Here is a 23,467-nt window from a genome sequence, read left to right as displayed (position 1 = left end):
GCTCAGTCGGCTGCTACATACAGATTTAATGCTGTAAAACAATAAATGCAACACTTTTGCAAACCAGAAGATGCAGTACAATTGATCATCATCATCAGCTATTTATATGGCACCACTAATTCCGCAGCGCTGTACAGAGAACTCACTCACATCAGTGCCTGCCCTATTGGAGCTTACAGTCTAAATTCCCTAACATACACACACATAGACCTAGAGAGACTAAGGGCAATTTTAATAGCAGCCAATTAACCTACTAGTTTGTTTTTGGGGTGTTGGAGGAAACCGGAGCACCCGAAGGAAACCTACACAAACCTGGGGAGAACATACAAACTCCACACAGATAAGGCCATGGTTGGGAATCAAACTCATGACCCCAGTGCTCCGTAAAAAGATGGGTATTAACCAAAGGCGTGTGGGTCCGGGAGAGGTGATGCCCAGGGGGCCTTACCTGGTCCATTGATACCTCGGGCTACTTCGGTGTATGTCCTCTTCCGTCCACCGACGTCCTCCAAAAGCGGCCGCCGGTACTCTCCTCCTTCCCTCGGAGCGGCCGGGTCTTCTGGAAACAGAGTAGCTCTTAGCCCTGACAAGGACTCACTGTCTCTGCTGCCGGCCGCTCTTCTGCGCGCTGCTCCAGTCCCTCGACGTCCTCTCACCAGTCACTCCGCTCCCGGGCGCTGGCGCAGGCGTCTTAAATAGACGCTGCGTCATGCCATCCCCGCCGTCGCAAGCCCGGATTGGCTAGCCGTGGCGCCAAAGATTAAATGGCCAATCAGGGAGTGCGGATTGGCTCCCCGATTCGGCCACATAAGCCGCGGCTCTCACACAGCCAATCAGATTCTAGCTGTGATTTTGTAGAATATACTAAATAAGTAATAACTAGAATCTGATTGGTTGATATAGGCAACATCTCCACTTTTTCAAACCCAAAGTTTAATAAATATACCCCTAGATCTTCTAAAAGCCCCCACTGTGTCCACAGAGGCAATCACCCAGCGCAGTACGGAGTTCACCTCATCTGCGCTTCATCAAACTTCACCTTTCTTCTCCCTGTACTTGCAGAAGTGTATTTTGCATGAATGAAAGGAAGTTGATTTGAGTGCAGACAGTGGTACAGCTGTCAGTTGTGTAATCCAGCAGGTACAAAGAGTGTCCAGCGTGCAGGAGAGAGTGTAGCAAAAACTTATAAAGTAAAGAAAATTGTACAGTTTGCGTTATGCACAATTAAAAAGCTCCGGTCACATTTAGAGCAGCCCTATGGCACAGATGGTCGTTGAAGGGATTGGTCTACACTGGGACAAGAGAGCCTGAAGAAAGGATATTCCGGGCTGAAGAATAAAAATGCTGCTGCTTAATTCTCTCCCAGTGGATGCTGTTAATTGATGCAATTAGCTAGGAGTAACCAAACGCCTTTAAAGTATAGAATAATTTGTTTCTTTTTTTAAAATATGTTTGTCTTCCTTAAAATAAATAGTGAAGCCTGGCATTTATTTGTGAACAGTTACAGAAGCACTGACGTCCCTGCGAGCTAGTAGTGACACTGTTCACACGCTGATGAATGACGGGTGGGAGGAGATTCACTGAAAAATCTATTTCTAATTTCTAGTAATGCAAAGATATTAAAAAAAAAAAGAAAGTTGCACAATGTGCTAGGGCTTTATGCTCAGCTATGCTATATTACTGTTCTGTACTGTGATTTTTGCGCTCCGCGTAAATGATGAAAAACTACTAAGAAGAATATCTAGGTTCTGACAGCACCTTTCACTCAAACCTACCAGGAGCACAGGTGGGTCAGTTATCCACAACGATAGCTGGATCGCATTGGGTTACTTCCACCTGTCGGCTTTAAGAAACACAAGTTGCAGTTTGCCAATCTTCCAATTAACATATTTATTAGGTCAGGTTTAAAAGGCTGTTTATAGGAAACCGTCCGTGTTGTAAGCAGAATTGTCTCGTCAAGATCACATAATGATTGGATCTGCAGCTGTCCAGGGTGCTTTAGTTAAAGAAGAGAATACTGTATCTCCGTTTGCTCATCAGGAAAGAGACAATGGTGTAACCGGCAGCTTGTTCATTCCAGCAGGTGAAGAGATCCGCACAACTTATCCGGCGTCTTTTGGGGCTGAGGCAACCGTGTTGGGCACAGAGCCTCCACTCTTCAAGTTCACCTATGTTGAAGCTCCAGTTCTGCCAACTCTGCCATCTTTCTACTATGCTCACGATGTGGAAGCATTCCTATCTCAGAGGGCTTTCTACAGTCCTGAGAATTACTTTGCCGGCCAAATGGTGGACACTACCCCTGGAGAGGGTGCAGCCTACAGTCCAGGTCAACCATCTTCTCCACGCCCATTCTTATTACAGGACCGAGGTAGGTAGAAGTTGCACAAAATAACTCAAAATACAACTTTAAACTATTTAATAATGACACAGAGCACACATATCTTTCAGATGCTCTGAACCTGGAGTCTTCTAAAGCTCCGACTACCTTTTGCCGAGAACTTGGCGCATCTAATCTTGGCGCATCTAATCTTGGCGCATCTAATCTTGGCGCATCTTCGAATCTTGAAACAGAAGACAGTACAGAAAGTAGCTCAGAGCAAGAAGAGGGATATGTGATCTGCACTACCGACTTACTGTCGGCTTCTAACAGACCGAGGCTGCTCCCCTCACATATTAAGATGTATGTAACTATTTTTCCGAAATTGGGACAATCAGAGAATACATGCTCCACTTCGGGCAGCAGATCTCAGCACACTTCCCCACAGGACTCTCAATCACTGGTACTAAAGACAAAGCACACGTCAAAGGCTGAAAGTAATCTTTGCAACCAAACTTTTAGAGAGCAAAAAACCCATAGCCCCCTGCGCTCCTTGGACATGGGGAACGTTCATCCAAAGAAACGCTTTCTCCAACAGTATTTACATAGCCAGACCCTCGAAACGACAGCATCAACCAATGTTGTCAAGAAAAGCAATGACTTGTGAGTTGTGGGATCTGTAGTATGAGAAGACATAGTTGGCTCATTGAAATGTTTACTACATGTTTGTCTATTTTGTAAATTTTAACCATACTCTCTCAGAAGCCCAGCAAACTGAAAGAGACCTTGTATAATTGTCAAAATAAATTTTTGCACTTTAGTATTAAAAACTGTTGTGGGACCATTTTTCCTCTAAGTTACTGTGCTGTGACTATAATATGTATGATGGATGTGTTATGAATAGGTGTAAGGTTAAGCCTCATTTGGTGCATTGTATTGTTAAAAACATTTTGAAAGTGTTATTTAATAGGCTCCAAGTGTGGAATTTGGATAGGATGTCACAACCAAGAAGTATCCTTGCTCATTATGCCCTCATATTGCATCTGCTGAGGCAAGAAGCAGCAGGGGTGTATACACCATCTAGGGCACCCCAGAGCCAGATCTGTCTCAAAATAGATGAGAACACACACACACACACACCTTTAAAACACATAAAATCTTTATCTGTCGTAGTACAAATGGGACAAAACGAGGGAAATCCACAAAACTGGCCCTTGCTAGATAGGGGCAGAAGAGAAGAGATTTTGGCCTCGCCACCATTCTGGCCCCAGCTGCCTCGATTATAACCCGCTATTGATTGCATCAATCTAGGTGCTTCAGGCCCAACAAGAGGGGATGACACAGGGCCCCATTGATTTAGGCCTGTGTATGATGCACACCATGCATCTATAGTAGCTATGTCAGTGCTTATGTAATATGCTGGTCTCCCTGTATGCAGGAAGAGAAAGATCTCATGTAGCACTAAAGTATCTACCATTCTGAGTAGTAGCTGATATGACATCCATCCTCTTATTGAGGATTCACATTCACAGCAAGAGAAGGTTTTCTGTCAGTCTGATACTTGGACTAATAGACACTTTGTGAACAGAGCATGTAATATCAGGTTCTGGGTTAGCTGAGTAAAGAAGCTCCATGTACTATTGTCATAGACTAGGATTTGCATTGTTTACTAGTGACCATGATTGGTTCTGCAATTATAGGGGTAACCAGGATGTGTTACATGTACTGTGGTCACAGGGCTGGGGTTTACATGTACTGGGGTAACCAGGGTGGGCTCTACATTTTCTGGGGTCAACAGCATGGGCTTTGTATAACGGGCTCCATAGATTATGTTCTGCATTGTTCTATGACCAATAATGATCTGTATATCTGCTTAGTGCTCTGTATGTTTTTGAACTACAGGGTATGTGAATTTAAAGCTTACTTTTGGCAGAAATAAATCATGTCCATTTTTGTTATCTTTAGGAAAAGGTGGCAACCAAACTATATTTTTAAAATGAGACAGAACGAACCAATAAACCACAATTGGAAATGTAACTCCAGTGTCATCACATGTTCTAAATGTCATTATGTGCAGTGTTCATACCTGCTACATACCTCCTAATAGTCATGGTTTTTGGCTGATGGGCAAGGTTTGAGAACATGGGTTTGATAAACTAAGGGCTAGATTTACTAAGCTGCGGGTTTGAAAAAGTGGGGGTGTTGCCTATAGCAACCAATCAGATTCTAGCTATCATTTTGTAGAAGGTAATAAATGAAAGCTAGAATCTGATTGGTTGCTATAGGCAACATCCCCACTTTTTCAAACCCGCAGCTTAGTAAATCTAGCCCTAAGTGGGCATAGATTTTGAGGATATAGATAGACCTTGTTTGTCCATATTTTGTTTAAACTTTCTTGAGTATTTGACAAATCCAGCACTTCACACCAAGAGCATGCATTACAGTATGCTGTTATCATATTGGTAATGGGGTGTAAGAGGTCACAAAAGGTGCTTTAACATTACACACAATGTTCTGACATCTGATTGCTGATTCACATATCATAAGATTTATAACCTGTGAAAATCAGGACAAAGGGGTGAGAGAATGAACCAAACAGGAGGAGAGGAGTTTGAATTTGGGGGGGGGGGGGCTGAAAGGTAAGAGGAGAGGATGAGAAAACCCTTGTTTAAGCTAAGAAATAGGAGGGTTTGGCCTAGCCCGATTCGGTAAGATCATATGTCCCTAGTTTAATTTCAAATGGTACTACATTAAATAATGTTCACAAGTGTATATGTTAAAGTATTAACAAAACTGATCAAAATTGTACATACATGTGTGAACTGCAAATGCCAATTAACCTAGAGGTCAATCATCCTTATAGCAAAATGCACTGTATGCATTCCATGGGGAACACATCAGAGCACAAAGTACCTCACATGGCCTAATACAAATCTTTGCAGAGTCTGATATTTGGCTGGATGTTGGTAACTTCATGGAAATGACACAATATAAGTCTCCTTATGGCTGCTTCAGAAATAACGCAAATGAAGTTTAGGGATTATATAGATGAGTTATTGAGGTGCTAGTCCTGCAACCCTGTATTCCTGGGAACAGGACTAGTGTGTGTGTGTGTGTGTGTGTATGTATATATGTATATATATGTATATGTGTGTGTATATGTGTGTATATATATATATATATATATATATATATATATATATTCTATCATTTGTTGCATGAGCCCTTAAACTCTTTTTTATCTGCGTTCATGTTGGAAGAGCAGCCCAGTTATTGTACAATATGGAATTTATGATCAATAGGGAGCGATGGTGTTTCCATATGGGCACTCGCATGAAGCCAAACACCTGTGAACAAGCCTCAGTCATTCTTCCAATGCAACACCACCTCCTGTCTGAAATCACATTAAGAAGCCAAAAAGGGGCAGTCTAAGTGGTCTATTTTAGACATTAGTAGGAATTTTTACTATTTATCAAATCTGCCTGGTCCCTGAAGATCAGCTCCAGCTATTGTCTTTTAATAACTTTAATTTCTAATTTATTTATTTTTTATCGGAATCTGGAACTGGAATTCCTGCCATCAGAAGGACCCTACATAGGCTGTTGCAGACCCCTGTGGGTGTGTAGATGAGCCGGTGCCAGTTTTTTGTTAAATTGCACAAAAGAAAAATTTCTATTGCTGTGATGAGCAGCGATAGAAAATAATTATTTCTATGGCATTTTTCAGTCCATATGTGGGTGGGTGGGAGGTCACAAACCCCCTAATTATTATGGTGGTGTGTATTAAAATGCTATATAACAAAAATGTATTTTAAAAGGAACATAATGTTTGTGCATATCTTTCTGTTGTATTAGAAGAGAACTTAAGTCAATAAAGGTGTTTTCCGCACAAGGCTGCCTCCTTATATAACAGTCCCTAGGAACCGATCTCTTACATCGCAATCACTGATGGCTCCTCTCCTCAGGCTCTCGAGGAGAGGAGCCAGTAGGTAAGATTCAAACGATTGTCGACAGAGGACATGTGCTGGAAGCAGCAGCGGATTGGATCACTGTGACACAGTGATCCAATCAGCTGTTGTATCAGTGTACATCCAGCTTTTACAACAGGCTGTGACATTACACATGATTTCAAGAAATTGGATCGTTATAGGGCATGTTGGTAAATGGTAAGAGATAACTGAGATTATCGCTAATGTCCTGCATATGTAATAATTTTCTAGCCACACTAATAGACCCCATTCATCCTAGACCGGCCAAATGACCAGGTCAACACCAATTTGCTAAAGACCAAAAAAGAAAACTCTTATGGACATTTTAGGCTATCTATTATAGATTAATTATATTAACCCAAATATCACAATTGTGGACCATACCCTTTATTTTAGATTTACTTGTGTCTAATAATTGGAAGACTAACAATTTTTATTTTGGAGACATAATTACATCAATAGGAAATTTATTTGTTTTTTTAACCATTATTTCGATACTTTCTTATTCAACCAGGTGGGATCATTGTTAATGTATACCAATAAAATGTGCAACTATTTAAACTTTATTACATCCCGGAGTGCCCTATTATATACTTCTTTTCTTTTTTGGTCTTTTGCAATTTATATGTGTTTAGGTGCACCCTTCAGGTAGTGAATAATATCTTTATCCTGAATGTGAATTGATTAACATGTCCATATAACAGGGGGTGTATGAAATGATTACCTAGGGCCTCATTTAGAGTCGGACGCAAAGTGCATCTAAGACGTACATGAAAGAGTAGGATTGGGAGTGTGCCGCAGCTTGGTAGGGTGTTACAAGTGGCATGCAACCCCAGTTATATATATACCTTACCAAGTTGCGACCAGTTCTCACAGCTAGCTAACTACTTGCGCCACCTAATTCCTGATGCACTTTTTCTGGCTTGTTTTGACGTGTATTCCGCCTGCGTCTTGATCCGACAAGGTTAGTTTTTGGGGGTAGATGCCCATAGTATCTGAATTATTCACGGTCATACCTACATATCTCCGTGTTCCACCCTTTCCATCGTACTGAGATGCAAGCTGTCACAGTGTGCACTGCGTCTGAAAAGCAGACGGAACTGCAGGGAACTGAAAAGCAGACAGGCATGCTTACTGCGCATGCCCGTCAGTGGAAATGTGCAGGATACACCTGAAATGGACTTTGCATCTGACTCCAAATGAGGCTCATAGTACGTTTTTTTTCTAGTACAATTATATCGAATCCAATTTGCTGCCTATGTGTGGCCAAATTGGACATCGTTCCCTTCTGCAGTGTTTCTGAGCAATGGGCTTAATAAATCAGAATGGCTCCTGACATGTGATGATACATACCACAATATATATATATATATATATATATATATATATATATATATATATATATGAGAATATTTGCCATTATATATATTATATCCAGCCTGTCATAGCTTAAGAAGTGATCAGTTCACCTGTATATAAACTCTCACGCTATTCAATAATTCAGGTTACTAAAATAAATGAAATAATACATTTATCAAATATTAAAGTACATATTTTTTTTAAAATGCATTCTACAAACAGCACAAAATTACATTTTACTTTTAAAGAAATAAACTATAAAAATGATAATTATGCTTTTAAATATACCTGCATGATGAATTTATGCTGATTTCAGCGATACTTATATTTTTTGTAGCAAAGGGCATTGAATCCTATTGAGCTAAACGTGCCTATGCCACAACAGCTGTACATGCTGCATTAAGTGATTATGTCCAAAATCCTCGTGATCAACATGAAAACAGCGTTTGTACCTTGTTAAATAACAAAACTGGTGAGTTATGTGTGAAAAAAAAGTTTTCCCTCCTCACTCAAGAGGCTTTTACAATGCATTAAACGTGCCTTGAACGCACTCCAGACATAGGGTTGGATAAGGGGCCCCGGGGCGCTTAGCTTTCCCCTTCTTCTAATTCTCTGAAATGTGTCTGTTCTTTTCATAACATTTTCAACCCAACAAGACAGCTTCAATTAAAAAATCCCCCTTCCGCCAATTCCCAGGCACAGACATGCAGAAGGTGCCTGCGCTCCATGTGAAGGCGGAATAAAACTCCTTGGCACAACAGCACACAGACATCCAGCATGACAATGCTGTGGAAATATGTTTGCAGAAATTTAGACAATTGTTGGATTAAAACGTATTCAAGTATGAAATAATACCCTTTTTTGTGTCAAAGTGAAAAAAGAATGCAGCAATGTTAAGTTTACAAAGGTATCCACTGTTGCCTTTGTCATGTTTGCGCTTTGGCGTCCTCACTTGGCGCATTACCCAGAGATCTTTAAACACGATTGTTTCATTCCTTTTAATGACATTTACCGGATCAAAACATGCTGTTAATTCGATCAGAAAGCTCTACCCTCTCCAACAATGGCAGAATAATTTCTCCTGAAGTTTGTTAAATTGACCAAAATTAGGCAAATGAATAGTGAGGGCTAGGGTGGCGGTGGCTGCGTGCTGTCCCCTTCTCCTCGCAGGTGACCCTGAATAATAATACACGTTTAAGAGCAGCTGCATTCCGCTTTATTTCTTTTCTTTATAAAAAAAAATTAGGCCGATAAAACTATTCACACTTTCTCAATGGGACATTTTCTTACAGGATAATAGACTACAAATTGAGCCTCTCCAAAAAAAAAGGGGAGTGCGTCGGGGAGCCTCGTGTGCCAAAAGACTGCAGGAGCCGCCGTGATGCAAAAAAGCCTCGTGTGCCAGCCTCAGCCCCACACCTGCCGATGTGTCCGAGCAAATAAAGAAGTGTAAACAAAAAGCTTGCCATCTCTCATAAAGATAGACGTGTCACCAAGTCGTGTGAGAAATCCCCAGAACAAACGTCTCGCAAAGATCTCCCTTGAACTTGGCGGAACAGCCTATTAAAGGCTTACTTAATTGCTTTAACGACTCTGGACAGGCTTTCTAAGATGCAGTCAAGGGACTCGGACTGGACTTGGAGTAGCTTGTGTTGGGAAATTTGCAAATAGGCAATCGTGGGAGAGAATAAACTTGGAGTAAGCAGGTCCCCCTGTTCTCTTCCTCCCCCTTGCTTACAGAGGCAGTGTTCTGTGCGTCATGCGCCCTGGTGGAACAGCTATGTATTGGCTGCCTATTCATTCTTCCTGCAGCTTAACAAGTGAGTTTCCCTCTACAAAAAGACTTATGAAACCCTTCTAATTATTGACAATTGGCTCTATTAAGTATCACTCAGTGAAAGAAAAAACAAAATATTTATTCCAGTGGACCAACAGCTTTACATGTGTATTACTTGAAAATACAAACACTGCCTACATATACTGGCTACAGTGTATACACTTTTATTTACCTCACAAATAAAAGTTTATAAATTGTAAATATATAAATATGAAATCAGCATTTTTAATACTTCTATATAGCTTGTATACAATATGTACTTATATAAAATATAAAGTACACATGCAAAAGGAATGCTCCGGTTACTTCTAAGCAATTGTTTTAGAATTGTCTAGATGCTGTATTTATATAATTCATATATGTTGTGTGAAATATTATCTGTTTACCTGTTTTATCAAATAATGTGTCCTTTGTTACTTATAAATGAAAAAATGTTAAGTACAATTACCTGCAGAACCAGGTCATAGCCCCCGAATAGTGTTACATAGTCATGTTATGTTCCATGAGCCAGAAACAGCTTTGGTTAGCACTAAACTACTGTGCACACTGCCCATAACCCTTTCAGCTGCATCCCACTGAAAAAGATCAGTAGTACTGACCTGAGATGGCATTGTGTTGCTGCGAAATGCTTTACAAATTGCCTAGTGCTGCTGTCCACATAGAAGTCTATGGGAACAGTGGTAGGAGACAATAATTACGATGTTGGAAAAATCTGATTTCTCCAGCGTTAACCCTTAAAATAAGATTAAGTGGTGAAAAAGCCTTTTTTCGCCTTTTACCAGGGGCAGGTTGGGCTGGGGGGCAGGTCCCAAAGTGGGCTTCCATGGGCTGGGTCGCTGGGCAACTTACATTTTTTTCCTTTGAAATGTTCCCAATAGGCTGCTGAGTCGAGTATGCCTCCTGGGCTAAAATTTGCCAGCCCTCCCCTGGCGTGTACATTGGCATTTTGGCTTTTCACCACTTGTTAACCAGACCTGATCATGTTATAACAATATTACTACAAAAGTGAAAGTTGTATCAATATCAGGAGATAGGTGAGGATCAGGAATTGTAAGACAGGTTTTTAAGCTAATAGTGCATCATAAGCTTTGGTTTGGTACTTCTCTATGTATACAGCAGTGTCAGGAGCCTGGTGTTTTTTTACGGAATCTATATATTTCTAACTGACAGATTAAAATTTCACTACGTTTTTACAGTCTGTAAATTTACTGAAGGTTGGCAACCCAGATTAGTGAAGGAGGTGCACCCATAAAAGTATGTACACTCTGTTTCAGATCATATTATTGTATTTTGTTAGATCTGTTGTTTCTTTCCTCAACAAAGAAAGATACTAAAACAAAAGTATGTACAACTGTGGTGCAAATAAATGATGTACCAATTAAGTATAACTTAAATAGGCTTTTCATTAAGTTTAGTAAATAGGTTATTCTACATATTTGTGCATAAATATATAAACCAAATGCTTGAATTCACAACATTACCAGCATAAGAGCAGGGGGCTAGGCATATTGAAAAAGGTCAAGACTGCTTGGTGTCCCCTCTCGCCCACTACTCACCTTGTTGTGAGGTGGCTTCTGTAGATACCACTAGAGTTTCGACATGTCCCAGAAAAGAATCATCATCATCACCATTTATTTATAAAGCACCACTAATTCCGCAGCGCTGTACAGAGAACTCATTCACATCAGTCCTGCCCCATTAGAGCTTACAGTCTAAATTCCCCAACACACATACACACACTTCTTCATTTGGGCTTATCGGGGTCACCAAGTCACCCAGATGCATTCTGAGAAGTTTCTTTGGCCATTGGCTTCAAAACTTGGCGGGACTTCCTCCACTCACAGGTTCATTTGGGAATGGGACTTAAGTGAGTTATCTTTTAAGGTCAAACAAATCAGTGCTTTTTGTTCTTCTCCAACTTTAGCCACATTTCCCAGAGCCCCACTACACAAGGTGGTGGGAGGCTCAGTTACCTCCCTCCATTATACCAATATCAAATCCAGTAGGGAACTGTTATCTGAAACCAACCCCCAACTGGCTACTCCACTGTGGAAACTGAGTCAGACTTAAAAGAGGATTCCCAGCCTGGCCACTGTTCTACCTTCTACTTAGGACATTCTAACTCTGGGTTACAACTTGTGTTGGACTGGTCCTGGATCAAGCTTCTTTGGCTATAGAAGTCTCTACAGACTTTGCTTCATTGAAGACCTGCCAAAAGTAGAAGGACATGGAGCTTGGTACCTCGCTGGCAGAGCACTGAACCGTTTTGCCATGGTGACCAGGACAGTGCTCCAGAGGAAACGGTGATTATAGCCCCTTTAGTGTATGGAATAGTGGTGGGCTCCCTGTGAAGTGAATACATTGGCTTTTGCTAATTGTGCTGTATTCCTGTGTTATTTGTAAATATGCATATATCTATTTTTTTTATATAAAATAACGGTACATTTGTATCTTTCCAGTTGTTTCAGCTAAGTAATTCTGGACCCAGAAGGTGACAAGGTGTTCCCAGCTAGCACATAATGCTGCTTGCGGGCAAACTAACTGGTCTAAGCAGCATATGAACTAAACATAAACTCGGTATCCTGACACTGTACTCGACCTACATTACACCACCATTCCCTCACCCATCCCGCCTCTCCAGGTGCAAACAAGCACTAGGGTCATTGAAAATAAAGCTGAAATGCATTGGGGCATTGTAAGAAGGACACCTGGTTTCATATAAGCCATTTTTTTAAGTTGCGGTTGTACATATATTTTTAAAAGCAATTTTAAAAGTGCTAAAATGATTTTACACTATTGACGAATTTCTTATTTCCTGCTATATACTGTTGGAGCTTGTGGAAGCAGTTTGATGCATTTGTTCTCTGAAGTAAAGCCTTAGACACAGTGTTCTCAGGATGAAGCTTTGTGTTAGGATTGCGCCAAACATAATGTATACAGCCAAAAGTTCACTCTTGACCTCAACAGATCATAGAATCTTCCTCCGCTTGTTGAGTGTCACCCACATGTCAAATAAGTGTAATAAATTGCAAAATGGCCAGGCTATTGTCCCATGGGGAGCATCTTCTTTTTTTCATGGAAGACTAACTCTGTCATAGTTGCTAGGTAGCCCCCCTAACAAGTGCTCTACTTGCGCAGCTTTGGAGGAGAATCTGCATTCACAGTCGTGCCAGATTATCTCCATGTATAATGGAGTTGACAATGCTCTGATGGATATTAAAAGCATTTTCATCATCATCATCAATTTATATAGCGCCACTAATTCCACAGCGCTGTACAGAGAATTCTTTCACATCAGTCTCTGTCCCATTGGAGCTTATAGTCTAAATTCCCTAACACACAGACCAAGAGAGACTAAGGTCAATTTAATAGCAGCACATTAACCTACTAGCATGTCTTTTGAGTGTGGGAGGAAACCCATGCAAACACGAGGAGAACATACAAACTCCACATAGTTGCGTATTGAACTCGTGACCATAGTGATGTGAGGCAGAAGTGCTAACCACTAAGCTACCATGCTGCCCATAAATCTTCTTATTTTCTACAGCAGAATGGTTTCTTTCCAATAACCTTTTCTCGGATTTGCTATGGATGTTCTTTGAACTTCATGATGAAGCCCTTGTTTAAAACTGCAAGAAACCAACTTTGGATCCTTTCACAGATATGTGCATTTATTTTGAAACAGTCTGATTGTGCACACGTGGATCCCAATAAATTATGTGACATCTGAAGACAACTGATTGTACCATGGTTTTTTAGGGGTAACTTAACTAGGATGTGAATATTTATGCAATCCATGATTGTCATTCTTTAATTTGTAATTCATAAAAAAATCTTTAGAGTTCTAGCTTTTTATTTAACATTACGTGTATTTTATGTTGATCAGAATTAAAAATTTCTAAATAAATTAATTTAATTCCATAAAGTAAAAAAATGATATCTGAAAAACTACTGATAATTTTTATATCCACTGTACTTGTGCAATATGCACCGTTTCCACAATTACAAGTAATAAACTTACTCCATTAAAACTTATTTCTGTTCATTGGCCCTTTAGCATGGGAAACGTTAGGCTCTATCCAAAAACCAATTAAGAAAAATTCAAAGAAATCATAACAGCCACATTATATGACAGGGAATGTGTGATCAATATAGCGATAAAAAGACAAAGTACTGATGGTCAACACTGTGATACATTTGTATTTAAAATATATTTTAAAATGACTGCTTCATAGCAGAATTTGCTTCAATCTTCATACTAAAGAACATATTCTTTAAAGTTATACATCTACATACCCTGATCTGCAAGTATATAGCAGAGATACAGCTAGATACGTAGGGCTGGATGCAGACTTGTGAGGGCACCAAGGTAAGACATTTGTGGGCTCCTGCTACTAAACCTTCATGTGCAGGATGGGTAAACACTGCACTGACTGGCTCATGGTAGCTTCACCTATAATCTGTCTGAGATATGTAGAGCCATAATTCCAATTTGCATAAAAATGTTTCAAGCTTAATAGTGTTCATCAGCACTAGATATGGAACAATGACTTATATTGTGTAGAATTTGTAGAAATCCCATACAAAGCAAAAGGTGAGGTGGGTTTTAAGAAACCAAAATGCCACCCACTGTACATAAACTACAGTAACGATCCCTTTAAGCAGAAAGTATTACTATGTCACTGCTGTCCTAGAATACCTGCATTTCATTATGCATAGTCAGCACAGGAGGGGAATATGAATAACTTCAATTTTAACAAGGCTGTTACTGTTTTTCTTATTTACACTGGTGGAATTTTGGTTCCTTTAAGCCCACCTCAGGACACAGAAAAAATAGAAATAAAAAAAAAAGTAAAAAATACTTATCTGACGCCACCATGCCAGATATCTGACGTGGCAGCATCGGCACCTTCCTCCCTTCCTCCCTGAATGTTGGGCGTAACTTCCTCAGGCCTGACATTTGCAGTGAGGAGCGCACAGAGAACAGCCACGGGAAGAAGAAAAGAAAACGGAAGAGACGAAAGAAGGCAATAGAAAGGTAGGGGAAGAGGGGCAAAAACAGCATCTAGGGCACAGTGTGAAACGGGGGACAGATGAAGGGGAGCAAAAGCAGCATGAAGGGCACAGTGTGGAACAGGGGAGACATATTAAGGGGAGCAAAAACAGCATGAAGGGCACATTGTGAAACGGGGGACAGATGAAGGGGAGCAAAAGCAGCATGTAGGGCACAGTGTCAAGCATAGCGAAGAAAACATTAAACTTTATTTTTTTTTCTTAAAAATATACCTTACAAAATTGCATATGAGACTTTTTCTTGTGACCCAAACTATGTTAGATTTTGATTATTTGGCTCATTTGGGGCTTTGAGTTTGACATGCCTGCATTAAATTGTCACAAAGTGGGAATGAGAATGTGATATGATATTGAAAAGAAAAATTTAACTTTCACCAAATGATTAATTTGCTTTATTCTGATCGTGCCCTAATGTAAGTTTCTGGCCTTATATTATCATAAAGCACCAACATCAAAAAGGAGCACAAACATGGTTTGGTCCATGAGCCAAGTGTTTTTACAACTTTGTGTAATTGCTAATCTGCATACACACAGGTACTGCAGCCCTATGGTGAAAGCAGCTTTAACATTATATAAAAGTAAACATGGCAGCCATAGGGAACATAGGAATGAACTATGACAAGTAAAATGCAAGAAGCAACTATGTTCCATACAGAATTTAACATGAGTGCAGTTTCCCACAAGGATGAATGGTCCCTCTTGCAAGTGTTCTTAAGGCTGAGTTCATCATGTGACCGAACAAAGCTCAGAATGAGCCACTTACCTCTCAGGGCAACATATTGGAAAGTCGCTCTCTATAGCATTTCCCTTTAGGTGTGAAATATGTGCCGTAAAAATGCCATATAATCAATACAGATGTGTCCTGGCAATTAATCTATTTAATTAATATGAATGTGTCATGTTATTAATCTCTCTATATCATTCAATAATTAAGAAAATCATGTCTGTGTTAAATTGGCCCAAAGGGGCAAGCACAGGACATTCATGGAGATTAACTTTAACCATTTCTCTGCTGGGGAACTAGAAGACAAAAATGTATGGTGCCCATTGTGCTTTGGACTTCTAACTACTTTAATGTTATAACCCCAGACATTATCAAATAATCCAGGTATATACATACCCAGACATAGACAATGCCCTTCTGAGATTCGGTATTATGCAGATGGAGTAGACTTTAGTGCACCTTTTGCAGTGGATGTCCGTGTAGATGTCACTGTATGACCAAGCTACACCAAGTTCATGTAATGGAAAATATGATAACCTCTTTAATTAGTAAGATAGATTCTGTAATACAGCCTGTTCTACATGTACGTTATTCTGGAATTTTGTGTTTCATATATGTCATATATATAATATGTTGTAATGTCCTTTTTCCATGCATACACTGCTCTGTGATATTAAGTGCACCTCTGTTCTGTTGTATTCTTTTCTTTGATAACTTGTGGTTTCATATAGCCTATGTCCTATGATAAGAAATGTTGCTATAATATAACTACACGCACAGCGAGAATGCCACTTTCTTGTACATATAGACACAAACGTAGGTGCAGTAGTACAGCTGCACTTTGGTGGGTCTGGCTGTTGTAGATGACCCCCAATGTTCGCTCATACCATAAAAGCCTGTTATGAGGTCTATTTATGACCCATTGTGTTTTCCTGACATTAGATATCACTGTTTATCGCATTGATAAGACATGATGTAACGTGCCTATTTATTAACATTGTTCAGCCGGAACAGCACCTCCGGAAAGAACCTGCAGAGCCATAACTTCAAATTTTAGCGCCTGGGGGGAGACTGAAATCACATTGAACACTTGTAATACAGGAAATAAAACTTGACTATGAGTAGAATATTTATGACTTGGCTGAAGTATTGTTTTACAGTTTCTTAATAAAATATTGTATAATGAAATTGGTTCATTTTTTTTGAATAGCCCTGTATTATTTGGTTAAAATTGAGTGCTAGGGGGGCGGCATTTTTCTTTCTCACCCCAGGCGCTAAAATTTAAACTTTTCCTTAATAAAATATTGCGTAATGAAATTGGTTCATTCTTTTTGAGTAGCCCTGTATATTCATAAACTACACCCCCTACAGCGTTGCACCTTGAGCAGTCGCCCCTATCGCACAGCCCTAGTTATAGCTCTGGGAGCCTGTCCTGGCGAATAGTTTACTTACAGGTTGTAGTGGCTTGTGCAGAAGTCGCAATGAGGAGGAGCACGAAGCCTGCAAGGGAGGGATAGGATGATCCTTCTACTGCAATGCTTTCCTCATAGGATAGAACTGAAGATGGCATTAGCTGTCAGGGTCTTGATAAAAAGTGCATAGACACCTATGGGAACTGGATTTGCGAACGATGAGCCTGCGACTGCAGCAGATATCTTTGATATCTGCTGCGATGACCTAGTCATAAATTACCAGGATACTTAAATATGCAGCTATCACCCAACACCCAAAACTGTTGTTATTGGGGGATTTAAAATAAAAAATGTGATTGATAAATAGGCTCCAAGTGTGACTGAGTGCCTGAGGCAGGAAATTAGATTGCAAGCTCCACTGGAGCAGGAACTGCTATGCACCGTTGCATATGCTCTGATTGTACAGGACTGTGTAATGTGATATCGTTATAATAAAAAGGGGAAACAATAATATATATGTACTCACAAACATTGGGGTTGATTGCCATACAAAAAATCCCCATTGCAATCTGGTTGCACTTGACATTGACAAAGCTGGTCACGCTATAGTTCCACGAACGATGTCTTATCAGGACAAGGTGCAGTCACACATCAGGACCTCACCTCTACATGCCTGATTACTGCGATCACAATCACGTGTCCCTCAAGGGCCACGTGGATTAACAAAGTTGATCTGCCCCCTGCCAGCCCCCAGCCACACATAGGGATTTCTGTTGTTTTACCAGTGTCTCGCCTGGCTGACCACCCCTCCTCCCCATTCTCTCTGCCCTAATCCCCACCGCAGAACCTGAATGCACAGGGCTGATAAGTGATCGCTTTATAAGCCCAGCTCTGGTGGGAGAAGAGTACACTTTATCTGATCTTCCACACAGCTCAGCACCATGGACTTCGGAGTTATGGGACCAGCTTCCTTGATATCTCTCAGAGGCTCAGCCAAAATCAAGGAGAGAAGAGTGAGTGTGACTCTAGAGCGCAATACTATCATGTGGCTGCGTGCGCACTGACACGTCTGTCCCATTCCACTCCACATAGATATTATTTATTCACTAGATGCCGTTAAACCAGTATTTATATGTGTGTAATTTGTTTATTTCCAGAGGACTCCTGTTTCCCACAAGGTGATAGAAAAAAGAAGACGAGACAGGATCAATCGCTGCCTCAGTGAACTGGGAAAAACTGTGCCCATGGCACTAGCCAAACAGGTCAGTGCGCAGATTGTGTGCGTCCAGCCTGCCGGTTGCACTGTGCTATTTCTTTCATACAGTCTTATTTCATCCTTATAGTCTCACTTAATCCACACTTTTTTATGTCATTCTTACAACCTTAATGCATCCACACTGTCTTATTTGTTCCATACCGTCTTATATCATCCACCCTGCCTTATTTCATCCACTTATTTTATCTAAACTGTCTTATTTTATACCATCAGTCTTATTTCTTCCACAGCTGTCATTCTTACAGACTTCTTTCAACCATACTGTTTTATTTAATCCTTACAGTTTTATTTCATCCACACGCCTACTTATTTAATCCACATTATATTATTTAAATGACTAATTTATTTAATTCTTACTGTAATATAGCGTCCTCACTGTCTTATTTCATCCTTACTATGTTATCTATTCTGTCTTCTCTTTCTTCTTATTTCATCTAGACTATGTTATTTTATTAATAGGTGACTTCAGAATAAAGTGCTCTTTTATATTTAAGCAACATTGTATAGATCAGTATTAGTCACATCATTCTGGTGCAATAACAGAGATTTTACATTAGGCGAATAGTTTCAGTAAAACCAGCATAATATTGTTTTACACTTTTGTATTATTATCATATATTTGTAAAGCAATCATATATAGTTTCTGAATGAGCTAAATGGTGTACAGTGTTTATCATTACTTTGTACTACACAAATGTTTGTTAGTGCCTCCTAAAACAAATATGTAATCTAAGGACAAATCTTTTTCAGAACTCTGGTAAGCTAGAAAAAGCTGAAATTTTGGAAATGACAGTCCAATATCTGAGAGCATTACATGCAGCTGATTTTCCTAGGGGCCGAGACAAAGGTGAGATATTGCTTGCTGCTTATTATATTATCTTGATAGTAAACATTTTCAGTGAAGTTTTATAATAGTATGTTCTGTTATTTATGATTTAATGTTGCAGGAGCAGACTTTTTATCCTTGAATATACAAATAACACATTTTATTACTAAATTATATCATATGACACCCATATATACCAGTACTAATTTCACAGTGAGTCATTGAGGATTATTATATTCCATGCTAATTATATTTGTTATGGCCCTTAAATGTTTGATATGGATCACTTATAACAATTACTACTCATTATTCTACTGGTTGTCATTAATTAGGGTGTTCATGATGGGTTACACATACATATTATATCCTAAGGGTCTATGTGATGTTAAATACTTTTGTGTCAAAAAAAGACAAAAGTATTATAGGAGTGATACCTTTATTAACTAGCCCAAAAAAAATATATTATTATATTTGCTAGCTTTCAGAGCACAGAGACACCTTCATCAGGCATATCTTAAGGGTGAATAGTGAGATTCTGTGTAGTAGCTGATCCTGGTAAATAGCTGCCCAGATGAATAAGTGTTATCTTCTCTGTCAGATGTTGATTTATATCATTGCCTGCCAACAGATCTCCTGTCTGAGTTTGCTAATTATTTCCACTATGGCTATCACGAGTGTATGAAAAACCTTGTTCACTACCTGACCACAGTAGAAAGGATGGAGACCAAGGACACGAAGTACGCTCGGATTGTCGCCTTCCTACAATCTAAAGCGCATCTGACCACGGAGCCTCTCTTTAGCTCTCTGCAGGAGGTAGACATGTCTTGCCAGTTGCACTCCTCTCCACCCGATTACCCAAGCCCCGGAGATTCTACCTTTACACAGAATTCAGGAGGTTCGTTTTCTTGGCATAGCACTGCCAGAAGCCCCACATTAAATTATCTCACAGGTCCAGCCACCATGCCTCTCGCATGCACACCACCACAGCAGTCCCAACATAGCAGCTTCTTGTCCCAGATGCAGAGTCTGGACAGACATTACCTCAATCTACTGGGGCATTCCCATCCCAATGGTTTTGGCATGAATGGTGTACAACATCCTGCTGTCCTGTGACACTCACACCCGGCACCTTATAATACCTGAGCGAGGAGGCCACGTTCAGAATGTGTACTGTGGGAAACTCTTAATCTGTTGGGGGCTGTACTAAGAATCCCTTTCATCTCACATACTGTCCCACTCGAGTTATGAACTACATCTACAACCAAGGGCTGGGTGGGCAGATGGGCATTTGCCCCCCCGGGCAGGTCCCATAGTGGGCTACCTTAGACTGGGTCATTGGGCTACCTGCATTTTTTTTTCTTTAAACTGTTCCTAATAGACTGTTGAGCTGAATCTTGCCCACCGGTCTGAAAATTTGTAGTCTGTAACTATATATGAGACAGAGAAGTCAGACTACCATTGTTACAGCAAGTGCATCTACGACTTTCAGGGAAATCTGTCTTAAGAAACAAACAGACATCATATATACACATTTGTAGGTCTTATATTTTGTATTTTAGTGCTTGTTATGCAACAATTATTACCCAAATATTATTCCCTGTTTAGATGCCTTAAATGATTGAACGTAGTCAAGATGGTTCATTCAACAATGTGCACAATTTATATGTAGTTACCTCCAAATTTCCTGAATGACAAAATTAAAATATAATGACACTTAATTATGTGACAGAACTTAGCTTACACTTGTTTCTCTTTTGTAAATAAATGTAAATTGTAATGTCATCATTAATTTATTAAAATGCTATACTTTTCTCTTTTGTGAATGCTATGTGTCTGTACAAAGTTAGATATATTTATACTGTAAAATTTGTAATAAACATTTATACACTTATTGAATGTTGTTTGTGTAGATTTTTTGGAATGGAATGTGTTGAAAATGCTTTATTCATTAAATAATTATTGTGTTTTTTTATGAGATCCATTGAGCAAATATTATTTATTTTGTATTTTTTTTTTTACTATATCTTCATCGTCATTTATTAAATACACACTTAAAATGACATATGCACCGTATATAAATACTGCTATATAAAGCCGAATAGTGATAACGTCTGTTTTGACTGTAATTCTAAGGCCTGAAACAAATATCACAATAAAACAAAGTCTTAATTTTTTAATTATTACACTAGCTATGAGCAATAATGTTAATAGAGGATGTAAAAAATGCATTCAAAATGTTATAGCAGTGGCAGAAACTTCTGTAAATTCCAAACCAATTTACAAAACGAACTAACACTCTGTCAGTGGTGTATGAAAATAGAAGTGACTATATGGTGAATCTGTCATCTCTAATAAACAGCTGGGATTAAGTATTAAAAAAACATCTGCAAGAATGACATATGAACACCAAAGAGATACAAATAACAATATATGAGATTGTTGAGGTTTACCAGTGCTTCCAATCATTACACTTCATTTTTGGGTTCTCCAAACATAGTAATAATTTCACTGATTTGTTTAAAACTGTGAACCTGCACTTTGTTACTGGAAACATTTACTGAAAAGTCTCATTGTTAGAGGCATCTAAAATTAACATTTACTCAACTTTAACCCCTACTGTCAAAATTAAAATGTCTAAAACTGACCATGAGTTCATTGGTATTGCTATATAATTAAAGTTATAATGTACCCACATTCTAGTGTTATCACATTCAGATGCCATAATGACAACAGAGGGAAATTTCAGGAAGGCTGTCAGGGACTGAACACAAATATTGAGCCAATAGGTGATAATGATAAAATATTAAAGTCAAAATGAAAGAACAAGGTTTAAGAACATGTAAGATAAAGAATAAGAAGCAGAATAACATTATTATTGCATATCTTGTGATCCACTGCTTTTATCTTATGTGCAATTTCTTTAGTGAATAAATATATAACCATCAGAGAAATGTAATAAAAAGATTCACATATATGAAGCTTGCAATGTTATGTAAGCCAATGCGGCAGGAGTTTATCCGAGATGGTTGATATTCTTGAAGTCAAGTCCTTCAGGATGTCTTTAATTAGTTAAGTAAACATAGTTACATTATTATTATTATTATTACTTTTATTATTACTTTTTTTATTATTATTATTATTATTATTATAAATATTATATCATATGCATCACTATGCAATAATTTCTCCATGAGCATATATTATAAAAAACAAAACTTAAATATAATTGAAAGCATCACACACTATGCAACATTTTCTCTAGTTTGCTAGTTGTAAACTCAAATATACAGTAGTTTAGTTTAAATAACATATAATCTGTTATTAATGTAATTAGCAGTGAGCTACAGTTAACAATCTTTAATACCTGTTGCATTTTATATTTGTTTAATGTAACATCATTCCTAGGTATATATTCTGTCTAAGACAGGGATAAAAAAAAACCACCAAGCCAGCACAGGGGGAAGAGGTCATTGAGAGATCTGACCTGCAATTTGTATCTATTAGCTGACCTCTGACCTAAGCGATGGCTTGGTGTCATCCTGGATCCTGCCCTCAGCCCTACTCCACACATCCAGATCTTTGCACTCTCATGCTGCCTTCTCATTCAAAACACTGCCAGAATACACCACTTTCTCACATTGGGCCACCAAAACCCTTATATATTCTCTCATTATGTCCTGCCTGTGGTACTAAACCTCCTCCTATCTGGCCTGTTTTTTCCCTCTATTATATATCCTAAATACTGCAGCCTATTCATTTTTAGATATCTAAGTGTAACAATATTTGCTATAATATACTGCCCACATATGTTTGTGTTATTAATAATTTTATGCAATTCACATGTAAATGTATACACATATTTCAGTCTGCCATAAAACAAGTATAAAGTTATATAACTTTTTTTAGCATTATTTTTATTATTTAATGTGGGACAATAATAACACTGACACAAATTTCCTTTATTGGGTATTTATTTTCCTTTTTATGAGGTCTCTTTTCTCTGTGGAGTTAACATTGTATTTATGCCTTCAGCCTCCCCATTGTTTTTTGTAGCCGTTAGTTCAGTTTATGCTGGTTTAGACCTATATGGTCAACTGGTAGCTAGCTGTCTTTGGTGTCCTTTCATACATACTTTACATATATTACTCTGTCTTTCTGTGTATAATCTATCTTTCTGTGTATGTAATTATCAGCTTCTATTGTGTCCACTTGTGTTCATGTGCTTGACACAAATACATTTTTCTACACTTTACTAAAAGTCATTGCTGACCTAATTACTAAATTACTAAATTATATTTAAAAGAAAGTTCTATTTTTACCATAAAAAGACAAACATGTTTACTTACAAATATATTTTAGTATCAACAGGATACATAGTTCCATGAAAAGATAGTTATAATATAAAATACACTTTACAATAAGCATTAGGGATTATAAGTGTTGAATTAATTTTAAAAATAAATAAAATAAAATAAATGTTTTCAGGTCATACTGTACACTGAAATTGTGTGAACATGAAAGGTGCTAGATAGGAGTGACCAACACAATTTTAAAAAAACAAACTTGGTTGGTTGGATGAAAACACAAATATGCTGGATTGGGAGAAACTTTTACCTCTAGTAAATCACTCCCCTTAGTAATAAAGATTATGGGGT

The 23,467-nt window shown here is 38.7% G+C and overlaps 2 protein-coding genes across 2 annotated transcripts; both read left to right on the top strand.

The window, feature by feature from the left end:
• The first annotated feature begins 1,952 nt into the window (after positions 1-1,952).
• On the top strand, positions 1,953-3,108 carry LOC142104731 (uncharacterized). The gene is made up of 2 exons (XM_075189485.1): positions 1,953-2,368; positions 2,449-3,108. The coding sequence occupies exons 1-2, from the start codon at positions 1,969-1,971 to the stop codon at positions 2,982-2,984; spliced, it is 936 nt and encodes a 311-aa protein (XP_075045586.1). The 5' UTR covers positions 1,953-1,968; the 3' UTR covers positions 2,985-3,108.
• A 14,438-nt stretch (positions 3,109-17,546) lies between these two features.
• On the top strand, positions 17,547-20,494 carry HELT (helt bHLH transcription factor). Its single transcript, XM_075189484.1, has 4 exons — positions 17,547-17,723; positions 17,868-17,972; positions 18,737-18,833; positions 19,441-20,494. Exons 1-4 carry the CDS (start codon positions 17,652-17,654, stop codon positions 19,923-19,925), a joined length of 759 nt encoding a protein of 252 aa, XP_075045585.1. The 5' UTR covers positions 17,547-17,651; the 3' UTR covers positions 19,926-20,494.
• Positions 20,495-23,467: the final 2,973 nt, after the last annotated feature.

Source organism: Mixophyes fleayi, chromosome 1 (assembly GCF_038048845.1).
Source record: "Mixophyes fleayi isolate aMixFle1 chromosome 1, aMixFle1.hap1, whole genome shotgun sequence".
NCBI classification, from domain to species: Eukaryota; Metazoa; Chordata; class Amphibia; order Anura; family Limnodynastidae; genus Mixophyes; species Mixophyes fleayi.
This window is presented reverse-complemented; position numbering and strand designations above follow the sequence as displayed.